Here is a 19,702-nt window from a genome sequence, read left to right as displayed (position 1 = left end):
CAAGTGATCTGTAAGGTTACGAGTTTATAAAAACGTAACAACACCAATAAACTTCATGTCGACCAGGCTGTCGAAATATGTTGGCTAAATTTGTGGATCTGATACTTCACCACTTACCTCCTTTAGGTTTATTAACGAACCTTTACAATTTTAAACCTAATATCTTACAAAATTGTTTCATGACTAAAAAACATTCTTGTATGTATAACAAACTAAAAATGTTACAAAAAAAAAAACATAACAAAGAAGTGGCTTAAAAAGGCGTAGACGAATTAAACTTGACTGTGCAACACGTTAATTTGAACAAAAAAGGGAGAAAATAATGTAACAATGTGTTAGAAAATAAGATAAAAACTTTACTATTACGAAAGTGAAATAAAATCGTGCTTTTGCAGCAGCAAGCAGACTTTAAACCCCTCGTCTCTCACTCACCTGTGAGCAGCACAAGCCTAAAGTAAAGTAGCTGTCACTTGTATATTATAACCTATAGCCTCAACATTAGCCATACCTTTGCAAACTATCCAAGACAGAGGGACAAAAAACAGACAGGGCTTTGGCAGTGCAGCATTAGCTCATAATGGCTCATTTTGAAAAGCATATTAGTTCCAGCATAATTACAATCAGGCCTCACGCTCTGTGTTTTGCAGGCATCCACGGGACCAGCCTCTGAGCACCGAGTCGCACCAGTTGACTGTGACTGACAGCAGATTTAGTTAAAAATGCTGTTTTTTCCTCCCTCTTTTTTTCCCACAGGACAAAAATAACACCACATCTTTTCTCCCTATTTATGTTGACTTGTTTATTTTGTGCCTACCTTTTGTTGTATTTGATACTGCAATTATACTTTTTGTCAGTCAGAGGGGGTGAATACCAAAAGGCCTAATTATGCAAACAGGCCTGTGATAAGAAGCATCTGCCTCAGATGGGATCTGCTATCTCTGACATGCATCTGTCTCTGCGCTGTCTTCTCTGCTCCAGGCCTGCATATAAACAGCCCTGCCTGTCCCCAGGACTGCATGCAATTCACCCACTAACACTGGAGTGGAGGGATGTTTCGGGGGCGGGGGGATCGTGCAGCAACATCAAATAACTAACAACTTCCCAATTTGCATTTTTCTGAGAATGGTGTGGCATCTCTGTTTAATGCACTTGCCTGTTCATCCTAAAGGGGTTGCCAAGTTAAAGGAGGCATGTGATTCAATGCATTTACCAAAGGATGTATGAGATAGGACCCTTATGTGAATACAAGATAGAAGACAACGATAATCATAGTGGTTTAAAGACAGATTGTCTCTGAATAATCTTTTCCTGTGGATATCTCCATGCAATGAAAAACAAAGTCTAAACTCTAAAAGTGAGCGTAGCATAAACTCAATTAGAATATATTTATAAATATTAGATTATAACATTCAGATCAACATACTAACTGAATACGTGGCAAAATCAAGTTAACCGTTTACTTGGTCTGGTAACAAGTCAAAATGCATCATCAATTTCCTCTGGTTGTCAGTGACCTTCTCTGGATCGTAATTTGACATTTAGCTAAAATTGAATCTGGATGAGATGTGTAACTGTACATAAGGACATTAAAAAACCACAACTATCTAAACTAAAATCATTCTCAGCTCACCTTTATCGACAGATGTCTGTGGTTTCAGCTTTATCTCATGCCTATCATGTCAATTACTGGTTTATGGCAGGTGGCCGAGGGCCACGGGCACTTGTGCCAAAATCCATTTTGAGTGGAGTAAGTGAGAATACACAGTAAGAACTATGAGATTTTGTCAGTAGCTTTTGCAGAATTCATACACGTTATAACTTAATGCAAACTTCCATCATCCTTAACAAATATCTGATAAAACTTGATAAGAGCACCCTGTTTTTTTGCGACTGGACACATAACCTTTTACTGCCAGAGAGGGAATTTTATCCCCTCTTATGTCGACATTCCTCAAGAAAATTCCAACACTTTTCTTCCCTTGTCTCTCTGACAGAATCACAGTCTTTAGAAAAAAAGGAGTAGGGGGCTTTTAAAAAAGGAGAAAAAGGCAAGGGAGGAAGAAAGATGGGAGGCTCGATAATCTTTGGCTCTCACAACAAACAATTAGCCCCCTTCTCTCTGTCTGAGGTGGGGAGAGAGTGGGGGGGGGCACGTAAGAGAAAGCTGAGGGGACAGAGAAGAAGAAGCAGCGAGAGCGATGCTCTTTTATAAGTCTTGTCATATGGATGAAGGCGCAGCGCGTCCATGAGAGCGCACGCTCACCTTCAACAACAGGGCGTCCACAGGGCCTCCCGGCCTTTTCAGCCCGGAGAGACGAGCTCCTCAGGGGGCCATTAGAACATGAATAGAGGCCTGACAGCCCTGTGCAGCTCTGCAGGGCATCCATAAACGCTGACATATTGACTCCCCATGCCTCTGCGCTGCCTGAGTTTGAAAGCGTGAAGGGCTTGAAGGGTGGGATTCTTTTTCTTTAATATACTTCTGGTTAAAAGTGGGATATTAGCGACAATATAAATGTTTGCTTTTGACTTTAAGACATTCTCTGCACATGAGGCGAACATTGTCTGTTTCATAGAGCACTGTGTACGTTTTGCTTTTAAAATGTAAACTCTTCTTTTGTAGGGCTTCTCTTGATGTAGCTGCTTGGAGAAATATGCTTCAAACATGACAAACATGCAAGTTGTCATCATGAATTTATTTGCTAAATTACCAAGTCCTCCCCGACAATGTCAGTTCTTTAGAACAAAGCCAGATTACAGGGGATCTAAAACAACCTAAAAGAACCACATGGACCCTTTAAGACTTCAGACGATACACCTTTTCACACCAGGTTTCCTCTTCTGTGGAGCAGAATGTCACCGCCTGAGCCCAAGTCTTTGCTAATTGAGGTCACAGTGAAAGTAATGAAATTAAGAGAGCACAAGAAAGTAAAGAGGAGCCCATGGGGGTCTCTGCCAAATGGCACTCGAGCCAGAGCTCCGGTCCCCTGGCAAAAAACTCTAAAAACATACGCAGGAAATCAAACAGCTACGTCTCAGGGCTGTGAGCCGAGGTCTCCTGGAGGAACAAATCATTTTCTTGACAAAGCCAAGCAGAGATTACTGGGCAGCGTATAGGAATGCACAGTGGACATTTTTATGTGCCCAAAGGAAGTTTCCTAATTTTCTGGACAAGGATGGGCAGCAGATATTGTGGAAAAGTTTGTGACATTGAAAAAACCATGTAGTTAAGAGAAGTTGGTAAAGTATAGAATGATGGAAACTACGAAAAACTAAGAACTGATGTGAACAAAGCTCAAAATATTTAATCAACAAAAAAGAAAACTCAAATTTCAGTTTTTTCCAGGTGACTTTATGTTGCATAACAACACTCCTTTTGCTTTTTGCTCACAAGTTTAAACAAAACAGAATCCTCCATTATTCCTGTACATTCCTGACATTGGATATCTTTATAGTAAAATCTAATAAAAACAGCATAAATGTTGCGAAATTTCAGACAAACGCATGTCCTGAAAAACTTTTAAAAAAAAAAATCATGCTCATCTGTGTACCACAGACCCTTAAAAAACAGTTCCCAAAGAGCTCCTTTATGTACAACAATCTAATGAATATTTCCTATAAAGAGCTTTTTTCTGGGTACAGTGAAGCATTACAGTGCTTGGCATTAATTTCTGAGAGCCCTCCATATTGAGGGATTGTAATGTGCACAGTAGAAAAGCTTTTTATACTGAGACTACATATTCCCCAAGGAGAGAATGACTGACGATGCAGAAATAAGCCCATTAGTTGAAAAGAGGGGACAACATTTGAAGTTGTTATTTTGTCGGCGAGGACAGGAGCTCCACCCCACTGTTTGGACAAGCGCTTTCACATTTTAACTTGGTAGGAGGAAAACACATTTCTGATTTGCAACACTTAGGGAACATGTTTATTGTTTTTGTGGTTATGAAAACACACGCACAATTAAAAACAAATGAATATTTCATTGGTGCAGCACATCAAGAGCATAAAATGTTAAATGTTCTGGCTCTAAGTAGCATAGGCTAATGGCGATTTTTAAACTAGCAGACCATGGTCAATGTTCCTCATTCATCACTGAGGGAGAGCGCGGGCGCACTGTGCTAAACATAATTACTGTTGCACATTATGTGGGCTATTCCTGTATTGTAATAAAATTAGGCAGAAATGCTTTTTGTCTTTTCTAATGCAGCTCCATGGTAACCAGCGAATGGTCATAATGCAACACACTGTTCCGATCTGTGCCAGCTGTCAGAGTTTGACAACCTTAGCTGGCAAGGCGAATTGGAGGAAACTACAATTCTTTCAATAAATTAAGTGGCTCTGACCCGCTCATCTGTCGCACAATTTAACATGGACATAATAAAGCCAGAGACGTCCTGATGCACTGTACTCTCAATTTTGTGTCCCTTTATTGTTTAGAGCAATGAATGAATTAGTTGCCAAGACAAAGATCTATTTCAGTCAAACATCCTACTTATAATTTCAATGCTCATCTTACATTTTTTACCTTAGACAGGCAGAAAATTCAATTGGACTAGAGATATTAATCCATGCTCCTCAAACACACAGAGAACTTTATAAGGACAGGAATAGAGGGAATATAATTTGACTGTTTCAACATATTCAATTAAATTCAGTCATCGTTGTTAATATCTCAAGACCACAGAGAGGAAAAATGGAAAACTATGTAAACTATGTGACACCATATGTTATGTTATTAGCCTCAAAATAATGCTATCGGGGTTTATTTTTATTTGGCTGTAATCAAAAAGCCATCTCAGGACTTCCATCTCCTGACTGATGTTTCCCACACAAATATCGTGCATAATTACCACAAATTTACCGGTCTTTTATGTGACACTATCTGTGAGCTTGCGACAACATTTTTGTTGTCTGGTAGATAATTTATTAGGCAAAATGACTACAATTTATGAAATTACATGCTTAATTTCATACTACTTAGAGCTGAATTTGTTACAACCGGTGCACTCTCTTTGGCAGTTCACCTACAGTAATGGAGACATACAAAATGATTTAACGTTATATTTTATCTACGGTCTACATCTGGGGCTTTTTCCTCTACATTTCATCATGTCCTGATGCCAGAAATGCTCAGATTTACTTCACTGCTGTTGTTGGAGCTGTCTGACAAAAAGCACCATTGTTTGTTGAGGAGCTGAGTTAATTACAATTATTTACTGCAAGAAAATGAGCAGCCGCTCTAGTGATGTGTGCAGACTAAGTGCACCATGAGGTTTGTTTTGGTCTTTTTTTTTCTGGAAGTGAAGAGGAAAGACACAAAGGGGACATCTCAAAGCAATTAAATGAGATTTCTGTCCGACAAATACCATAGGCTTTCCCATTAAAATCTTTGAAACTAATCTCCTATGCTGGGAACACTTGTCTCTCCTCGTGGCATGGCCAGGAATCAGCAGTGAGACACAAATAAATAGCCTTTAAAAAACATTGGCCCTCTTGTCAGGACACATACCTACTCAACAGCAGCAACAGTCCACATGTCAACTCATTCTCTTCCCATTTCCTCAGATCTCTGCGCAAAAGACACTCCTGTCTAATGAAGTAGAAGGATTGCAATCCCACAGGGCAGAGCAAGGCTCTGTCATCCCTGAGTGTTGTTTTCCCTCCGGACAGCTCGGTCATTGTCCGCTATCGAAAGTAATACTCGCCAGTAAGGAATCATTACAACACCAAATCTGTGAATGAACTGCCCACTGCAAGCACAAACACACAACTGGCCTAGAGAAGAAATAGACCTCCCAGGGACCTTCTAAAAACTTAATTGGATTGCCAATACGGCCCACAGACGTTTGAGAAGTCGAGAAAAAACAATGGAGCAGAAAATAAATACTCCAAAGCCACTATGATGACTCCACTTGGTAAACTAACACAGTATTGATCGCCTTCTTCTTTTTGTTTGTTTGTTTAGAAAAGCCTCATCCCTGCTAATAGCTGTCTGAGAGTGTAATCTCTCCCTTGTCCTCCCCCTTCTCTCCTCCCTTCAACATACCCTATTATGAGGCTCCTTTCAGGGAGCCTCAAATAGTTTAGGTTCAGTGTCGCACTGGGGTATGGGGCATGGGACTGGGGACCAATTGTTTGCTAATGTTGACACCTGCCAGAGCAGGCTTGGCCTATTTGGGGCCCGCCAAGCTGTAAACTGGATGCTCCCCCTCTTTAGCAAGATTAAGTGTGGGTTGCTGGGGTCACAAATCACTGGACTCCCTCTGATGTTGTGAGGCACAGAGCCAGAGACTGAGAGGACTAAAAGGGAAAGCTGGAGAGGGAGGGACAGAGGAGCGAAGAGGGATAAAGAGTGACAGTCCATTGTCTACTGAAAAGGAGAGGAATAATGTATCTTCTTGAGTGCGCGTAACCAGAGTGCCCTGTTCAGAAAATAAAATACATCAACGGTGAATGTATGTTGCCCTGCGAAAGCACACAACAGATTTCTGGTTGCATGAGTGACAAGGGATTCGACAGCTTTTTGTTTAAAATTCAGCTTTAACAGGAAATTATCACACTGTTCTCTTGATCTCTAGACAACAGCTTGTGTGTTTTCCACATCAAAAATAAAGCAGGGGAAAACAGAAAGGAAGGAGCACATTAGACCATCTTCTTTTATGGTGACTTGCTGAACATGCTTATTTGAACATAACTTGTGATCTTCGAGAACAAACAAACACGGAAAATAGAGCATAACGTGGACCAATACGCTGTCCTTCTGTTATAGTTGGGTTCAAGGAATCTGAGGATTTGCTTATCTATATTTTGACACATATAACTTAGCTTTTTTTTCAGACAGATATATTACAAAGCCAAAGAGAAAACCAGTGGCTATGACAGACAGTGCCCAGCTCCTCCTCCTCCTCCTCCTCCTCCTCCCTTCCTTTGCAGATGTACATTAATGCAAAAAAGGCAGAGATCTGAGCTGCAGCAGAAGCACCCTGTCTCCCTTTAAAACTGCTGCTGTCCAGCCTGATCGTGTCAGTTTGAAGGCCCCTATTCAAAAGTATTCATGCATCTGCCTTTGAGGCACAATAGCTGCTAGTTTATAAACTGTCTGCCCAGGCACCCAAAGGCTTTAGTTCTTATTGTTTTCATCCCCTTAATAAACTTTTTGGAGGAGTTCATCAACTTGCCTGAATAGCCTATGCAGCAAGTCTCAAGACAGAAAATAACAGAAGGGCCTTTTCTCCTCCCTCTTCTTTCTCTCTTCCTTTTCTATCGGCTGTTCACCAAACAATGGTGAGAGTAGGCTGTCAGACATCACAGGGCTTTTTTTTAAATAAAAAAAAAAGGCAATACAAGAAAAAAAAAGTATCCCAAATAAAGGGAGAAAGCTTCTCAAAATGGAAATTTGAGCACAATTTTAGTTGTACATAAGCACAGGAGATAGGGATAGGATATATCCAGCAGCCCAATAAGTTAAAAAAAATGTTTGCAAAATATAAATATAAAGGTTGGTAGAAGTAGAAACTAAAATACTGATATTTTTCTCAGAAAAATGACAGTTGAAGTTTTGGTTTTTATTTCTAAGCTTGCATTTGCACTGTTAGATTAAAAATGCTGTTAGAAGTGAACAAACAGCAAAATTCTATTAAAATATAAATTTTTCATTCATATTGAATTCACAGATTGCCTGACACCTGTTATACAGGCAGCACTAAAATGATGGGATGCAATGAAATGTAATTTTGGGTGTAAGCCATTAATCCACTGTTATACCTTTAAACTCTGTCAAAAAAAAAGAAGAAGCAGGAAAAAAAAAGCCCAACTTTAAAGTCTTTAATAGATGTCTACTCTAATTAATTTCATACCTAATTAAAAGAAGGCCACAGTCCACGCACGCTGGCCTGTTTAGCCCGCTGGATGGCCATAATTGAAGTAATAGCGGAAAAAAGAGGGCTGCTTAGAAATAAAACCCTGCAGTGATCCAATTCAGCAACATCACCATCCAACCAAGCTGCTCCCCCCCTTCTCCCCCCCCCACCATACGACCCAAAAAGGTCTTATTGGCTGCCCCGGACCAACCACCTACTGTTTCCCACCGATGCACTCGGTGCGTTTTAACACCCTAATTAGATGTGACAAGTTCAACGAGCTGGTTTCAGAGGAGGAAAAGCTGGTCAGGTTATGATTTCCGAGTCAGACTCACAGGGGAATCTCTGGACAGCTGATTCCTGTCAGACTCATTCATCTTCTTCCAGCCAATTAAACATTAATGCTAACAAAGCGCTGGCAATTTGGGAATACATTAAACGCCTGAAGTGGAAATGTACACGTTTGAGGTGCATGTCAGTAATAGTAACAAAAACAACCAATAAGGATAAGAATAAGAATAGGAATGAGAACAAGAATAAGAATGAAAACACTGTTGTTTATATCAGCAACTGGAATAAAGGGGTAAAACATGAATTAGGATAAAATAAAAATAACACAAGATGGCCCTTAAATAGCCTCTAATACCATGCAATCAATCAAATTCCTCATAATTAGGCTACAAAATAATTTCACCACTATTTTTCAAATATTTCAGCTGTTTCACGCCACTCGAATTATCCTTTTTTTTTTTTTTTAATAAACCACATTAGGGGTTCATAAAACGACGAGTAAACATTAGAAAACAGGTCAAGTTACACAAGTCTTAAGTAGTTCGGACAGTTTAAAAAAATCAAGCAGCCCAGACGTTCGAACGGACCCCACCTGTTGACATGAACGTGTGACGCACGTGTGTGAGAGAAAGAGGGAGGAGGCGCGAGAAAAGTCAAACTCAAGCGAAGGAAGAAGATGAAAAATTTAGATTTTCTGTTTCTGTTGGACCACAACCCCGCAGGCACGGCGCAGGATCCCAGAGCCCCATAGTGAAAATTGGCGGAATAAAACACAGACAGAAATGAGAGACGCGCTGAAGCACCCTACTGTTGTGACAGGATACCTGGAGGGCAGCGCTTCCTCTTTAATTTGTCTCGTATGGCTTGAGACCCCCAACCAGTCATTCAATCCTCAGAGCCCGCGTAAGCCTACGGAATTTAATTCTCGGTGGTGAAATTATATGCTATAATTAAATATCACATCATTTTAAAACTGCTCGGTTGCATGGAGGCGTCTTATCGACTTGGTCTTCCTCGTCGTCGTTGTTATCACATTAATAGTAACAACATCTAAAATGGGCCTATCAGCGTTTGTGGGTGAAGTTGCAGGCTAAACAAAGGGCACCTATGGGTTTACAGCTTATATTCTGATATTTCTGAGCAGGAAACGTTAACCTTGAAATGCTGCTATCTGCGTCTAACAATGTGTGATCATAACCCCATAAATGAGGGGAGAAATTGAATCCTTTTAAGTTATTAAGCAGGAAAGGATTATAAACTCCTCTTTATAAATGAACTAGAAATCCCCATGTCTTCTTCTGTACACTTTTAAATTTCCCACAAGAAGCTGGGGAGGAAAGATTGCCCCTTTTCAAGAGCCCCACAAGAGATGGAAAAACCATTTTTGTGCCCAGATAGGAAGTCGTCCCACATGGTAAGCGCCACTTTAATTAATAGACAGCCTTGAGAGGTATCACTGTCAGGCTGGATAATGGTGACAGAGCTAGTGTTTGTGCTTCCATGAATATTTCTCATGTGATCAAAGTCAAATGCCAGCACAGAGTGAATTTAAGCCTACTCAATTTTTTTTTTCCCTTAATGCTGTCGACACTTAAGGCTCCTGACACTGAAATGCCTCGCCGGGCTGGTAGGCCTGCAAGCTTAAACTGCGCTCTTTAAAATTGATGTTCATTACTCATAAGAATTGGGTTTCATGTTATTGTGTTGCTCGGTAGGCTATGTTCACGTTACCTTGCTGGAACCAACATACCGATTTGTTACACCAGTGGTAGCTCGTCTCATCAAATCTCGCGATAAAATAACGAATCAAATCTAAAATTATTTCTTATTTAAAAAGGTAGAAACGTACTTTCACCTATTTTGGTCGTTTCTATATGCAGCATCTTCAGTTCGAAATCTACCTTTAAGCATATACTATTGAAACTAGAAGTAAACTCAGTCACATGCTTTTGGCCAACTGACCAAACGGATGTTCAAATATAGCTAGTAGATGAGTGGTTGCCAAGCGACAAGCGAAATATCACAACATAAAAAAACTGTGCTAAGCTAACAGGAATTTAAGCTAGCTCTAGGGGGTGAATGAGCTCACTACTCATCCACTTGATGTCTTGATAACCGTAGGCTATGGTATTATTGAGCAGTTTTTGAGATTATAGTCAGCTTTCTCTGAGACTTTTTTTTTTTGTAGCTATCGATAACAGAAACGATAACAGGCAGGTGAGCTAGCTCGCCAGGCCTATGCTGAATGAACGATTGAAAGAATTAATAAGTCTACTGTATATATTAAGAAAATGAATAAAAATTATTTGGAAAAAAAAGTTTTGTAACAATAAAAAATCCCCGATGCTTTTCAATCCAGAAATCTTAGAAAATGTTTAAATTGATTATATAGGTTAAATAGGCCTACCTATGGATTATAGGGCCTACATATCATGGACCTATGTAGGCCTATACATACACATAGGATAGGCCTATGTAGCTATTTATTTATCATTTATTTGTGCGGCCCAGCTGTAAAATAAATTAGGTCTTCAAGTTTTCTGAAACAAAGATTTTAAAACACATAGGCTAATTCTATTTTTTCCTTTTTGATCAACCAAATATTTTCATCGCAGTCCCAAACTGCGCCGGTAGCCTAATAATAATGAAAATACTAATAATAATATACAATAATAAAGTCGATCCTGTCTTTCAGCGCTTGCCCCCTTTATAAGAAATGTAGGCCTACCGATGTAAATTCCAGTGAAATGTGGCTTGAGTGGCTGCGGGGACAGGGGAGGTTAATCCGAGTTTAATGCAGTGAAGCACAGCGCAGGGTCTGGGCTATGATGGGTATGTTATCTCTGCCCAACATTTGGGTCTCCCTCAATTTCCACCCAGCCAAATAGCTGCGAGAAAGTGCAGATGGAGTCACTCTCAATGCCTGAGGAAAAAACGTTATTAATAGCTAAATAACTTCCCCATACTTTCACTGAATCTCTCTCACACACTGTTCCAGATGGATTTGTTTGAAGTGGTCTCTCGCTTCATTCCCCTGTCCTTCTCATTCAGCACGGCTTTAGACCCGAAATATAGCTACATTATATTACCATACACTTAGAGAGTGGGTGAGCGCGCGCGAATGTGTACGTAAGCGCAGGAGTGCATGTGTGTGTGTGTGAGAGAGAGAGTGACGTGGAAAGGCACGGAGGGGGCATTTTTTCACACTTTTCACACATTTTATGGAAACCAAGTATTCATTGTGTTTCTTTCTTTCTTTTTTTTTTGAGGAAAAACACATAGCCTAGGTTTTACTAGTTTTTGCGTTATTGGTTGGGGTTTGATGTAGATTAAAGATTCGCAGAAGTAATTCGTGCAAAACCAGTGGAAATACAAAAAGGAAATCAAGTAGACATTTATTTACTCCAATTATAATTGGACGTCTCCTATTCGCTGCTTTACAAATTGCGCCTCACCAAATGTAGTCACTTCTAACCCAGCCCTAGTCTGGATCTCTGGGCTGTCTCTCCGCTGCTCTGTCACTTCCCCTCCCCGTTTCTCGGAAATAATCCCACCTGGCATCTGTTTAATTACACCGAGGACCACAGGTAATCCTGCGATTTGCTGAAGTGTCCATCTTCTGTCTCCACCTCATCTGACGGTCAGGCAAGATGGATCAGTGTGGCAGACAGCTGATCCTGTTTCCAACCGGTGTGGCGCAAAACAAAAGGATGCCCACGTTCGCGTCTTTTGCATTTTGTATCTTGGATGAACTCCCTCTTAAATTATGAATGAAGGAGAGTCGGAATTGTCAGGAATGCAGAATTATTTTGGGTGCAAAAAACGCCCAGTTTTGCTTGGTTTCAGCCTACGTTTTTTGTAACATCCCGCTGATAGAAAACTGCTGGCTCTGAGCAGGAAAATAAAAAAATGTACATTATTGCAATATGATTAGAAGTTTAAATAGGCCTACACGTTTGATAGAGCTAGATTAGAGCTGGGATAAATCCCTGATGTAACCTTTGAGAAAATCAAATACGCAGACCTAATAAACAAACAGATAAATAAATAAAGTCTTAAAAATCTGGATAAGTAAACGAAAGAAAAAAAATCTCATGAATTTTGTGCCCAGGGCGAGCCACTGTGAGCTCCGCTCTGAGATGAAAGTGAAAAGAAATAAAAGGCTCTATTTAATCTGCTTTAAAACCCCTCTCCACATAAGGGCTGTGCTTCAAACCCGCGGAGTGAGGGGCTGATTGGGGATAAATACATTTCTTACCATGCCTTCAAGCTATTACACCCGGCATGAACACAGCCACCTATTCAGCAACCAGCGTTTCCAGCGCTTACTCTAATAAGTATTAACATTATTAAATGCCATCCGGATGCCGGTAGTCTAAACTGCGCTGCGCACATGGTGCGTCTCTTATTATAGCAACGTAATTCAATCCTAATTTAAAACATAAGCAGCTCCAAAAAGCAGAAGAAAAAACGAAGCAGGCACATTACGTGAATATTTTTCTCCAACAGTAAAAAAGAAAAACAGTTAATGATGATGCAGTTAACACTTTACGTGTCAAATAAGTATCGCATTATCCAGCAAGCGTGTGGCTGGTTGTGCGTAAAGACCAGGCTGCACCGCAACATGTCGGTCATTTTTTTCAGCCAGCGGGGTTTACAACTCATCTGTTTGGACACTGGAGATATTTGCAACAAAATGGTGACGTTTTTTTCTCCTAACATCTATGCGTGGTGCGAGAGAAAAAGAAGAGCGTTTTCACGCTATCAACCGATTATTCTCCAACCGGCCATTATACAACATTACAAAACTATCTAGCAGCGGGGCGTACTGAATAATTCATCTCCTTTTATGTCTCTTCTTGCCCTTTGTCCAAACTTTTTCCAGCTTTTTGAATGAGAATGGATGGGCCCATACTTTTCTTTTTTCGCCGCCCTGCTTTCCAGGATTTGCTTTTGTACCTCGGACTCTTCCCTTTAGAAACGCCTCAATGAAGGGGAGGTTTTGCTCATGAAGTTCACCTTCAAGTTTGAAAAATTTCTGGCAGTGTCCCTTTTGAGGAGAAATTGGGGCTTTTGTGAATTCTTATCTCGAATCCATTCACGCGTTTCGTTATCAAAAGGGCCATCGTTTGCAAAAAGGGAGGCGGTGCGCGTCTCAAAATCGTGGCCAACAGTCAGGCACCAAACCAATAAAATACGACAATAAAATCAGGCGTTCCTGTAAAATGTCACCTGAACGCTCTTTAAAATTTTAATTAGCCTACCCATGGTTAAGAAATTCCCCGAGCTTTCTCGTTTAAAATCCAGTCAACCACGGTTGTTATTTCTCACATTATATTGAGATTCAAAAATAAATAAATAACAAATTTAAGACCAATTAGGTGACAAAAAAAAAAGATAAATATAGAAAATAAAACAAATTAAAGTTTATCGTAAGCTCGCAGACAGCCGCGCCGCTTTGTTTCTCTCATACCTCGCAGCACAACCGATGGAGCAAATGATAATTTGAACATTGATTTCCACTTTAACTGACAAGTGGTGAAATGTCAGCGAACTGACATCGATTGTGAAATGGGTCAACTGTCAGCTGTCGTTTAGGGGTCGTTAAATGAGTGAGTGAATGAGGAGGAAATCGCTACACAAATTAATTTTCAGCAGCTAAATACCTTCTGCCAAGGCTCTCATAAATAATTGAGTGAATGAACAACTGCTGGCTTGGAGTTAAAAGCAGGAATAAATTCTCTGCGTTTAACTGCAGCTCGGATGAAGGACAATTTCCCAAGAGGACGTGAAGGAGGAAGTCTATTCAAAACATTTGCTTCTAGTTTACAAATCTACTCCAAATAATAATAATGATAATAATTTGTTATTTCAGACATAGATTTTCTGAAGTTAACTTACATTTATCACCGAGGATGCCATCGATGCTATGCTTTGTTTTCTTTTCTCCATCTTCATCCTTCTTATCACAGTCATCCTCGTCATCTTTTTTGCCAAATCGGGCCCTCAAAACGCGGCTGATGGAGCTCACTAATGGCAACAAAAAGGTAAATGGGTGATTAGCTCTAAAAACCCATAAAAGAACCATAGTAATCCTATCATACATTTTTAGAAGGATACAGAAATGTCACAGGAAAAGTTTTTACATGAAGCAGCAGCGTGGAGAAAATGTTTAAAATGGAACTATTTGATTTTAATGGATGAAAAAATAATAATAATACAGTGTCTTCACAGTATTATGAATTGACTATGAATTGAGCACTGAAGCCACATTTCGGGAGGAAATTTAGTTTTTTTTTCTGGGTCAAACAGCTGTAGGTATGCTTACTGGGGCGATTTATTATCAGAAACGGGGGCTTAAAACATGGTGAATTCAAAGTGATGTTCATTCAGAAGTGATGCTGCAGTGTTCGCTGTATAAGGAAAAAAAAAAAAAGTGCAGCTTACCAGATGAAGCCTCACCTGAAGGAACTGTGCTTCTGTCGCACACCCCGTCCTTCAGCAGCTTATCCCGGATCTCCCAGCTGAACATACCCGGGTTTTCTCTCTTGTACTCTTCGATCCGCTTCTCCACGTCAGGAGTTGCCACCTGCTTTAGGTTTGAAATGGTGTCGAATGGAAGGAATAAGACAAGCGAGGAGAGAGGGGAGGGGGGGATTCAGTTTTAACTGGGGTGATTTATTTATTTATTGTTAAGTATTTACAGGAAAATGTCCATATAAGACAAGAAATGTTGAAAAATAGAAGTCAAAAGTCTCGGTTGTTTGAAATTTTTATGGGGGTGTTATGGGCTCAAAATAGGGAACAAACAAACGGACAAACCTGTTTTTGATAGCACTATAACCCATATATAAATTACGTTTAATCAAAACGTTACCAAAAAAAGTGCGAGAATAGCCTATATTGCACAATTCATTAGAATATAAATTTATGACACGGAGCTATATCCACATTGCCTTAGCCTACACAAACGTTTTTAACTTAAAGCTTCTTTGGTTGTAGCCTACATATGTTTAAGAAATATAGCGTGAAAAAAATGAATATTCATTGTAATAGTTTGAAATTATATGACAAAAGATATTTCTTTTTCACCGATATGTAAATAAATAATGTTACAGGTGGCTGCACGTACGATAAAAAAAATGCCAGAGACAACAGCTAACACTGACTGGACAAAGTATTCGTTGCCGTTCTAATTATTATTATCATTATTACTATTATTAATATTTTTTTGTATTGTGCTCAATCTATAATCTTCACAGAGCTATATGGCTCGTGCCACTGCCACTAAAGCTCTCCCCGTCCTCGTGCTGCTGCTGTGACCCAGTCAAATGACCACGGAGCGCCACTCACCCTGGGCTTGCTGCCTCCAATGGCCCCTGGACGGATCGAGCCAGTCTCCTGGTACCGGCAGAGGATCTTGGACACGCAACCGTGAGAAACTCGAAGTTGTCGCGAGATCACGCAGGGTCGGATGCCGTGGTGGGCCATCTCCACTATCTTGTGTCGGATGTGATTTGGCAGGGGCCTCCCGTTGATGAACACTCCGCCAAGTTGGTTCACCCTACCTTGGCCCAGAGGGGTGGACACTGCGCCACAATAAACAGTGACAGTCTCAAAAAACAATAAAAACAACAACAACGACAACACACTGCGCCTTCTAAAGCTTTATTTGCCTTCAATTAGATGGGGCAGCAATTTTAACAAATAGTGGCATCTTTGTTACTGATTTTTTAATAGGACGCAGATTATCATATTATACAATTTCAAGGGAGCGACATGCCAAATTCATCCAGCCTCAGTCTGGCTGACAGGATGCATCCGAGGCCACTTCAGGATGCAATTTCACATTCAAGAGACACTAAAGAGGGTGACACTCCCCACCTTGATTATTCCTAGTCATGCTGTACAAATATTGATGTGATCCTTTGAGCCGTCTCTTTGCTGTGTGTATTACTGCCATTTCCAGCAGCAGGACACTTGAGCAAATCCCGGAGCTCGAGTAACTTACGAGCTACGTGGTTTTTGTACATTTCAGTCCAGAGCACTTGAGCACGGAGGGAGTGTAATGGGAAAACTGTTTCCACAAATGCATGCAAATACAAAATGATCTTTTTTTTTCCGCCCATATGTTCAGACGACTTGAGCGTGATGGGTATTGAAGTTGAAAAAAAAAAAGAAAAAAAAAAGAATCAAATTAAACTGCAAACAATTGAAGAACAAGCTAACAACCTTGTGGGGTATCTGTGTTTGTTTCATATAAATCTTGAGGTCTGTTTAGTGCGATTTATAGTTCAGTATTTTATACTGTCATGAAACATTTGAGCAAAGACAAAAAAAAAGAAAAAAAAAAGAAGAAGAATCTGTGCTTTGAAAATCCAAACATTAAGTAAACACATATTAGAAAAAACACATTTACATGAACAGGATTATTCCAGACAGAAATTATGTGGAGGGCAGAGACCAAATTTGTCTTACATGTTTCAAAAGTTACAAATAAATTGGGGTCAATACATAAAAAAACACCAAAACAGCTACACGGAGCGAGTCAATTTAGAGGCTGTAAACTGTTTTTTCCTGCAACTATAATTCCCCTCTGACCATGACTTGAGGTTAACTTTAATCAGCCCTGACTGCAGCGCGCATTGTTCACCCATCTTTATTTCCCCGATGTCACCGATGACAAACCGTGCTCAGCGCCACTACCAATACAAGCTGACAGAGCGGACAACTGACGACTTTAAATCAGCAGAACTTCAAATATGAAATACTCGCTGTCCTTTTTCTTACCTTCCAGGGGGAAACCGGTTCGGGGGTAGTTCTGGCCTGGTGCAGGGCGCATCATTCGAGGCACTGTTCCTGGTAAAGTAGCCATTCCGTAGCTACTCGGACAAAAGCACGGAACCGGACACTGCTCGAACCCGCTGCTCTCAGAAAGTCCAAGCCAACAAAAAAAAAAACAAGGAATGAATTCAAAATGCTCAAAAAGATGCGCTGCTGCTGTCAAATCCCAATCCCTGGCGGAGAATCTGGACAAGCCCTTCTTCCACCGGGGGGAAAAATAAAAATGATGCTCTCCACTGACGCGATGGATATGCCAAAAATAAAGAATAAAAAGCAGCAACAAATTAATTAAAAACCTCTACAGAGGTAAGTTTGCAAAATGGAGGAGTGGCACCTAAATGATCTGCACTGGGAAAATGCGGTGTTATTCTTTTCCCCTGGTGTAGTTTGGGTTCAGTTTAATGTCTGCTGGCAGGCTGGAAGTAGTTTAAGTGGCCAACTTTCGTGCTTGTCGTAGGAGGAGACAGCCGAGCGCTCCCATAGGCTCCCTGCCCTTTCTTTTATGGATGAAAGAGAGTGGGTTTAGCCAGAAGCCGGCCGACCAATCAGATCCACACATTACACTTTTAATTCACTGCCGCCTCTCTAATAAGACCCCATACACCGAAACCAACGCAAAATGTTAATATATCTAAATGTTATTCTAAAGCCTGAGTTTCTGAAACGTGTCTGCCTCAGTGACATTCAGCTCATCGAGCCCCTGGTATTTTAAATATTTCTTTCTTTCTTTCTTTTTTATAAAAAAGAAATAAAAAAAATTAAACTTACAAAATGCACTCATAGCAGAGCCATGAATTCCTACTTAAATATTTCTTTAAAAATCTAAGGAATCAAAACGCGTAACCATTTTACAACCATTCAATGATTCGACATCCATTCGGTTTAAAAAAGGTTAATTTGGAAAAATATCTAAATTGATTTTCAAAATCATACTTTTTCCTATAAAACTATAGATTTGTCTCCAACCAAAGTTACTCTTCCATGCCCGGTGCAACACGCTGCTCTTCATTTGCAGCTTTTACAATAATCCGAAAAGCACCGAGTCCAGAAGTGACAGAAAATGCGCTACAGCAGCCCTGCCAGGCGAAGGTTACCCTATAAGACGCTTTTAGCTTGTTAACCTTTCAATTAAGTAAATGTGCGCAGCATGAGCAACCAAATCGCTCCTATAGCTTTTGTGGAAGCCTAATTAGACGACAACAATTGGATCGACCTGGTACTGATGACAACAGGTTGGCTCGCCCTGGAGTAATTGCTTTAAGGTAATTGTTAAAAAATAATGCGTCACTCTTAAAGTCAAATAGAAAGAGCACATATGGCAGAGGAGAAGAGGTGCATGTGTTAACTCTGCGGGCCCACCGTGCATATAAAATCGTGTGACAATTGCCGTGGAAAACACTCCTGGTGGAAGGCAATTTCACAAATAATTTTAGCAACAATTAGGGAGTGTGGAGGGGTGAAATGGCGATTTCACATGCAGATGTGCCGGTGGGAAGGATCTGGTACCCTGCCGAATAGCTATGACCCTCACTCTCCCACTTTGGTTTGCTTCACATGGGACAGAGAAGCACAAAGAGACCGCCTCACCCCTCCTGGGAAGGCGCAAAGACCACAGGATTAAGTCGAGCATCAGTCACGTGGAATCCAAACAACAGCACATTTCTGTTAAGGAAAGCACAAACATTCCACCTCTCTGTTGCTTTCGCCCTCTGAGGCTACAACAGGTATGTTTTTAAAACGAAGCTAATAACCCCATATTCGTGAAAACCTCATTGGTTCAGCACCATCAGGTCTCGCCTCTGTTATCCTAATCATTACAAGCCTGATATTCATTTTCTATGCAGCTGTTTATAATTACACCAAAAAGAAAAGCATTAGCAGTGCGCAGAGAAATTCATTATAATGAATTTAAGTGTGATGCTGCGCATAGTTTGTAATATTTTTGAAAACATGACACACTCCCCCCTCCTGCAATTTTTTACCCAATTCAATTGTAAAGGTGGTTATAAAGTAGGTCCTCTTGTCATTTTTCACCCAAGACGAGTAAAAGACCCAACAATACCGTTTCCAAAAAGCATGTAAGCTAAAACAAAATCAATGTCTGAGCTGAATAAAAATAAAAAAAATGTTTTAATTAATAAAAAGAGAAAAACAAAAAAAGGCAACATGTAAAGTCTGCGTTGCACCTTATTTGTGTTTATATTAATAGTTGTTGTTTTTTTTATGATGAAGTAACAAGTTAAAAAAGATTGAAAGCTGTCAAAGTGTCCAATTCTAAAATTACTACGACTTCATCTGCCCATGAATATAATGAAGTTATTAGGGACATTAAATAACAATCAATATTATTCAATTCTTTATGTGGTGACATGGAATTCTGAGCTCACTGCAACAGAAACGACTCATTTGCAGTCGGTCTGTGTTTTCAAAAATGATTTATTTGCGTATTTTTAGTGTTAAGGGAACAGATGAGCCTACAGGGGCAAACATGCTACCATAAAGACACCATGTCCACTAGTGGGCGATTACTGCCTCACAACACCTAATGTTGAAAAGGGGACAAAAGACATTTTACTGTGAGCTTTAAGCTGCTTCAAACAACGGTTTTGTAGTCCCATGTGTGCATTTAGCATCTGAAGTGGCGTCTGACTCACGCTCATCCTCGTCACACCCTAAACCCCATTTAGCCTGGTTGTTTCTGCAGG

At 40.2% G+C, this 19,702-nt stretch overlaps 1 protein-coding gene across 4 annotated transcripts in view; it reads right to left on the bottom strand.

The window, feature by feature from the left end:
• The window catches only part of pax7a (paired box 7a), a 43,628-nt gene extending 26,199 nt beyond the window's left edge, over positions 1-17,429 (bottom strand). Inside the window, exons 1-4 of one of the 4 annotated variants that reach the window (XM_075461348.1) lie at positions 16,944-17,429; positions 15,507-15,742; positions 14,601-14,745; positions 14,055-14,183 (exon numbers count right to left, since the gene is read on the bottom strand). In XM_075461348.1, coding sequence (XP_075317463.1) covers positions 14,055-14,183; positions 14,601-14,745; positions 15,507-15,742; positions 16,944-17,028 — 595 coding nt within the window. In that variant the 5' untranslated portion in view covers positions 17,029-17,429. Of the gene's footprint in view, positions 1-14,054; positions 14,184-14,600; positions 14,746-15,506; positions 15,743-16,037; positions 16,071-16,943 lie in introns of those variants that run through there. The other 3 variants (XM_075461349.1, XM_075461350.1, XM_075461351.1) reach the window with 3 other exon arrangements.
• Between the last annotated feature and the right edge of the window lie 2,273 nt (positions 17,430-19,702).

This window comes from Odontesthes bonariensis, chromosome 3 (genome assembly GCF_027942865.1).
Source record: "Odontesthes bonariensis isolate fOdoBon6 chromosome 3, fOdoBon6.hap1, whole genome shotgun sequence".
NCBI classification, from domain to species: domain Eukaryota; kingdom Metazoa; phylum Chordata; class Actinopteri; order Atheriniformes; family Atherinopsidae; genus Odontesthes; species Odontesthes bonariensis.
This window is presented reverse-complemented; position numbering and strand designations above follow the sequence as displayed.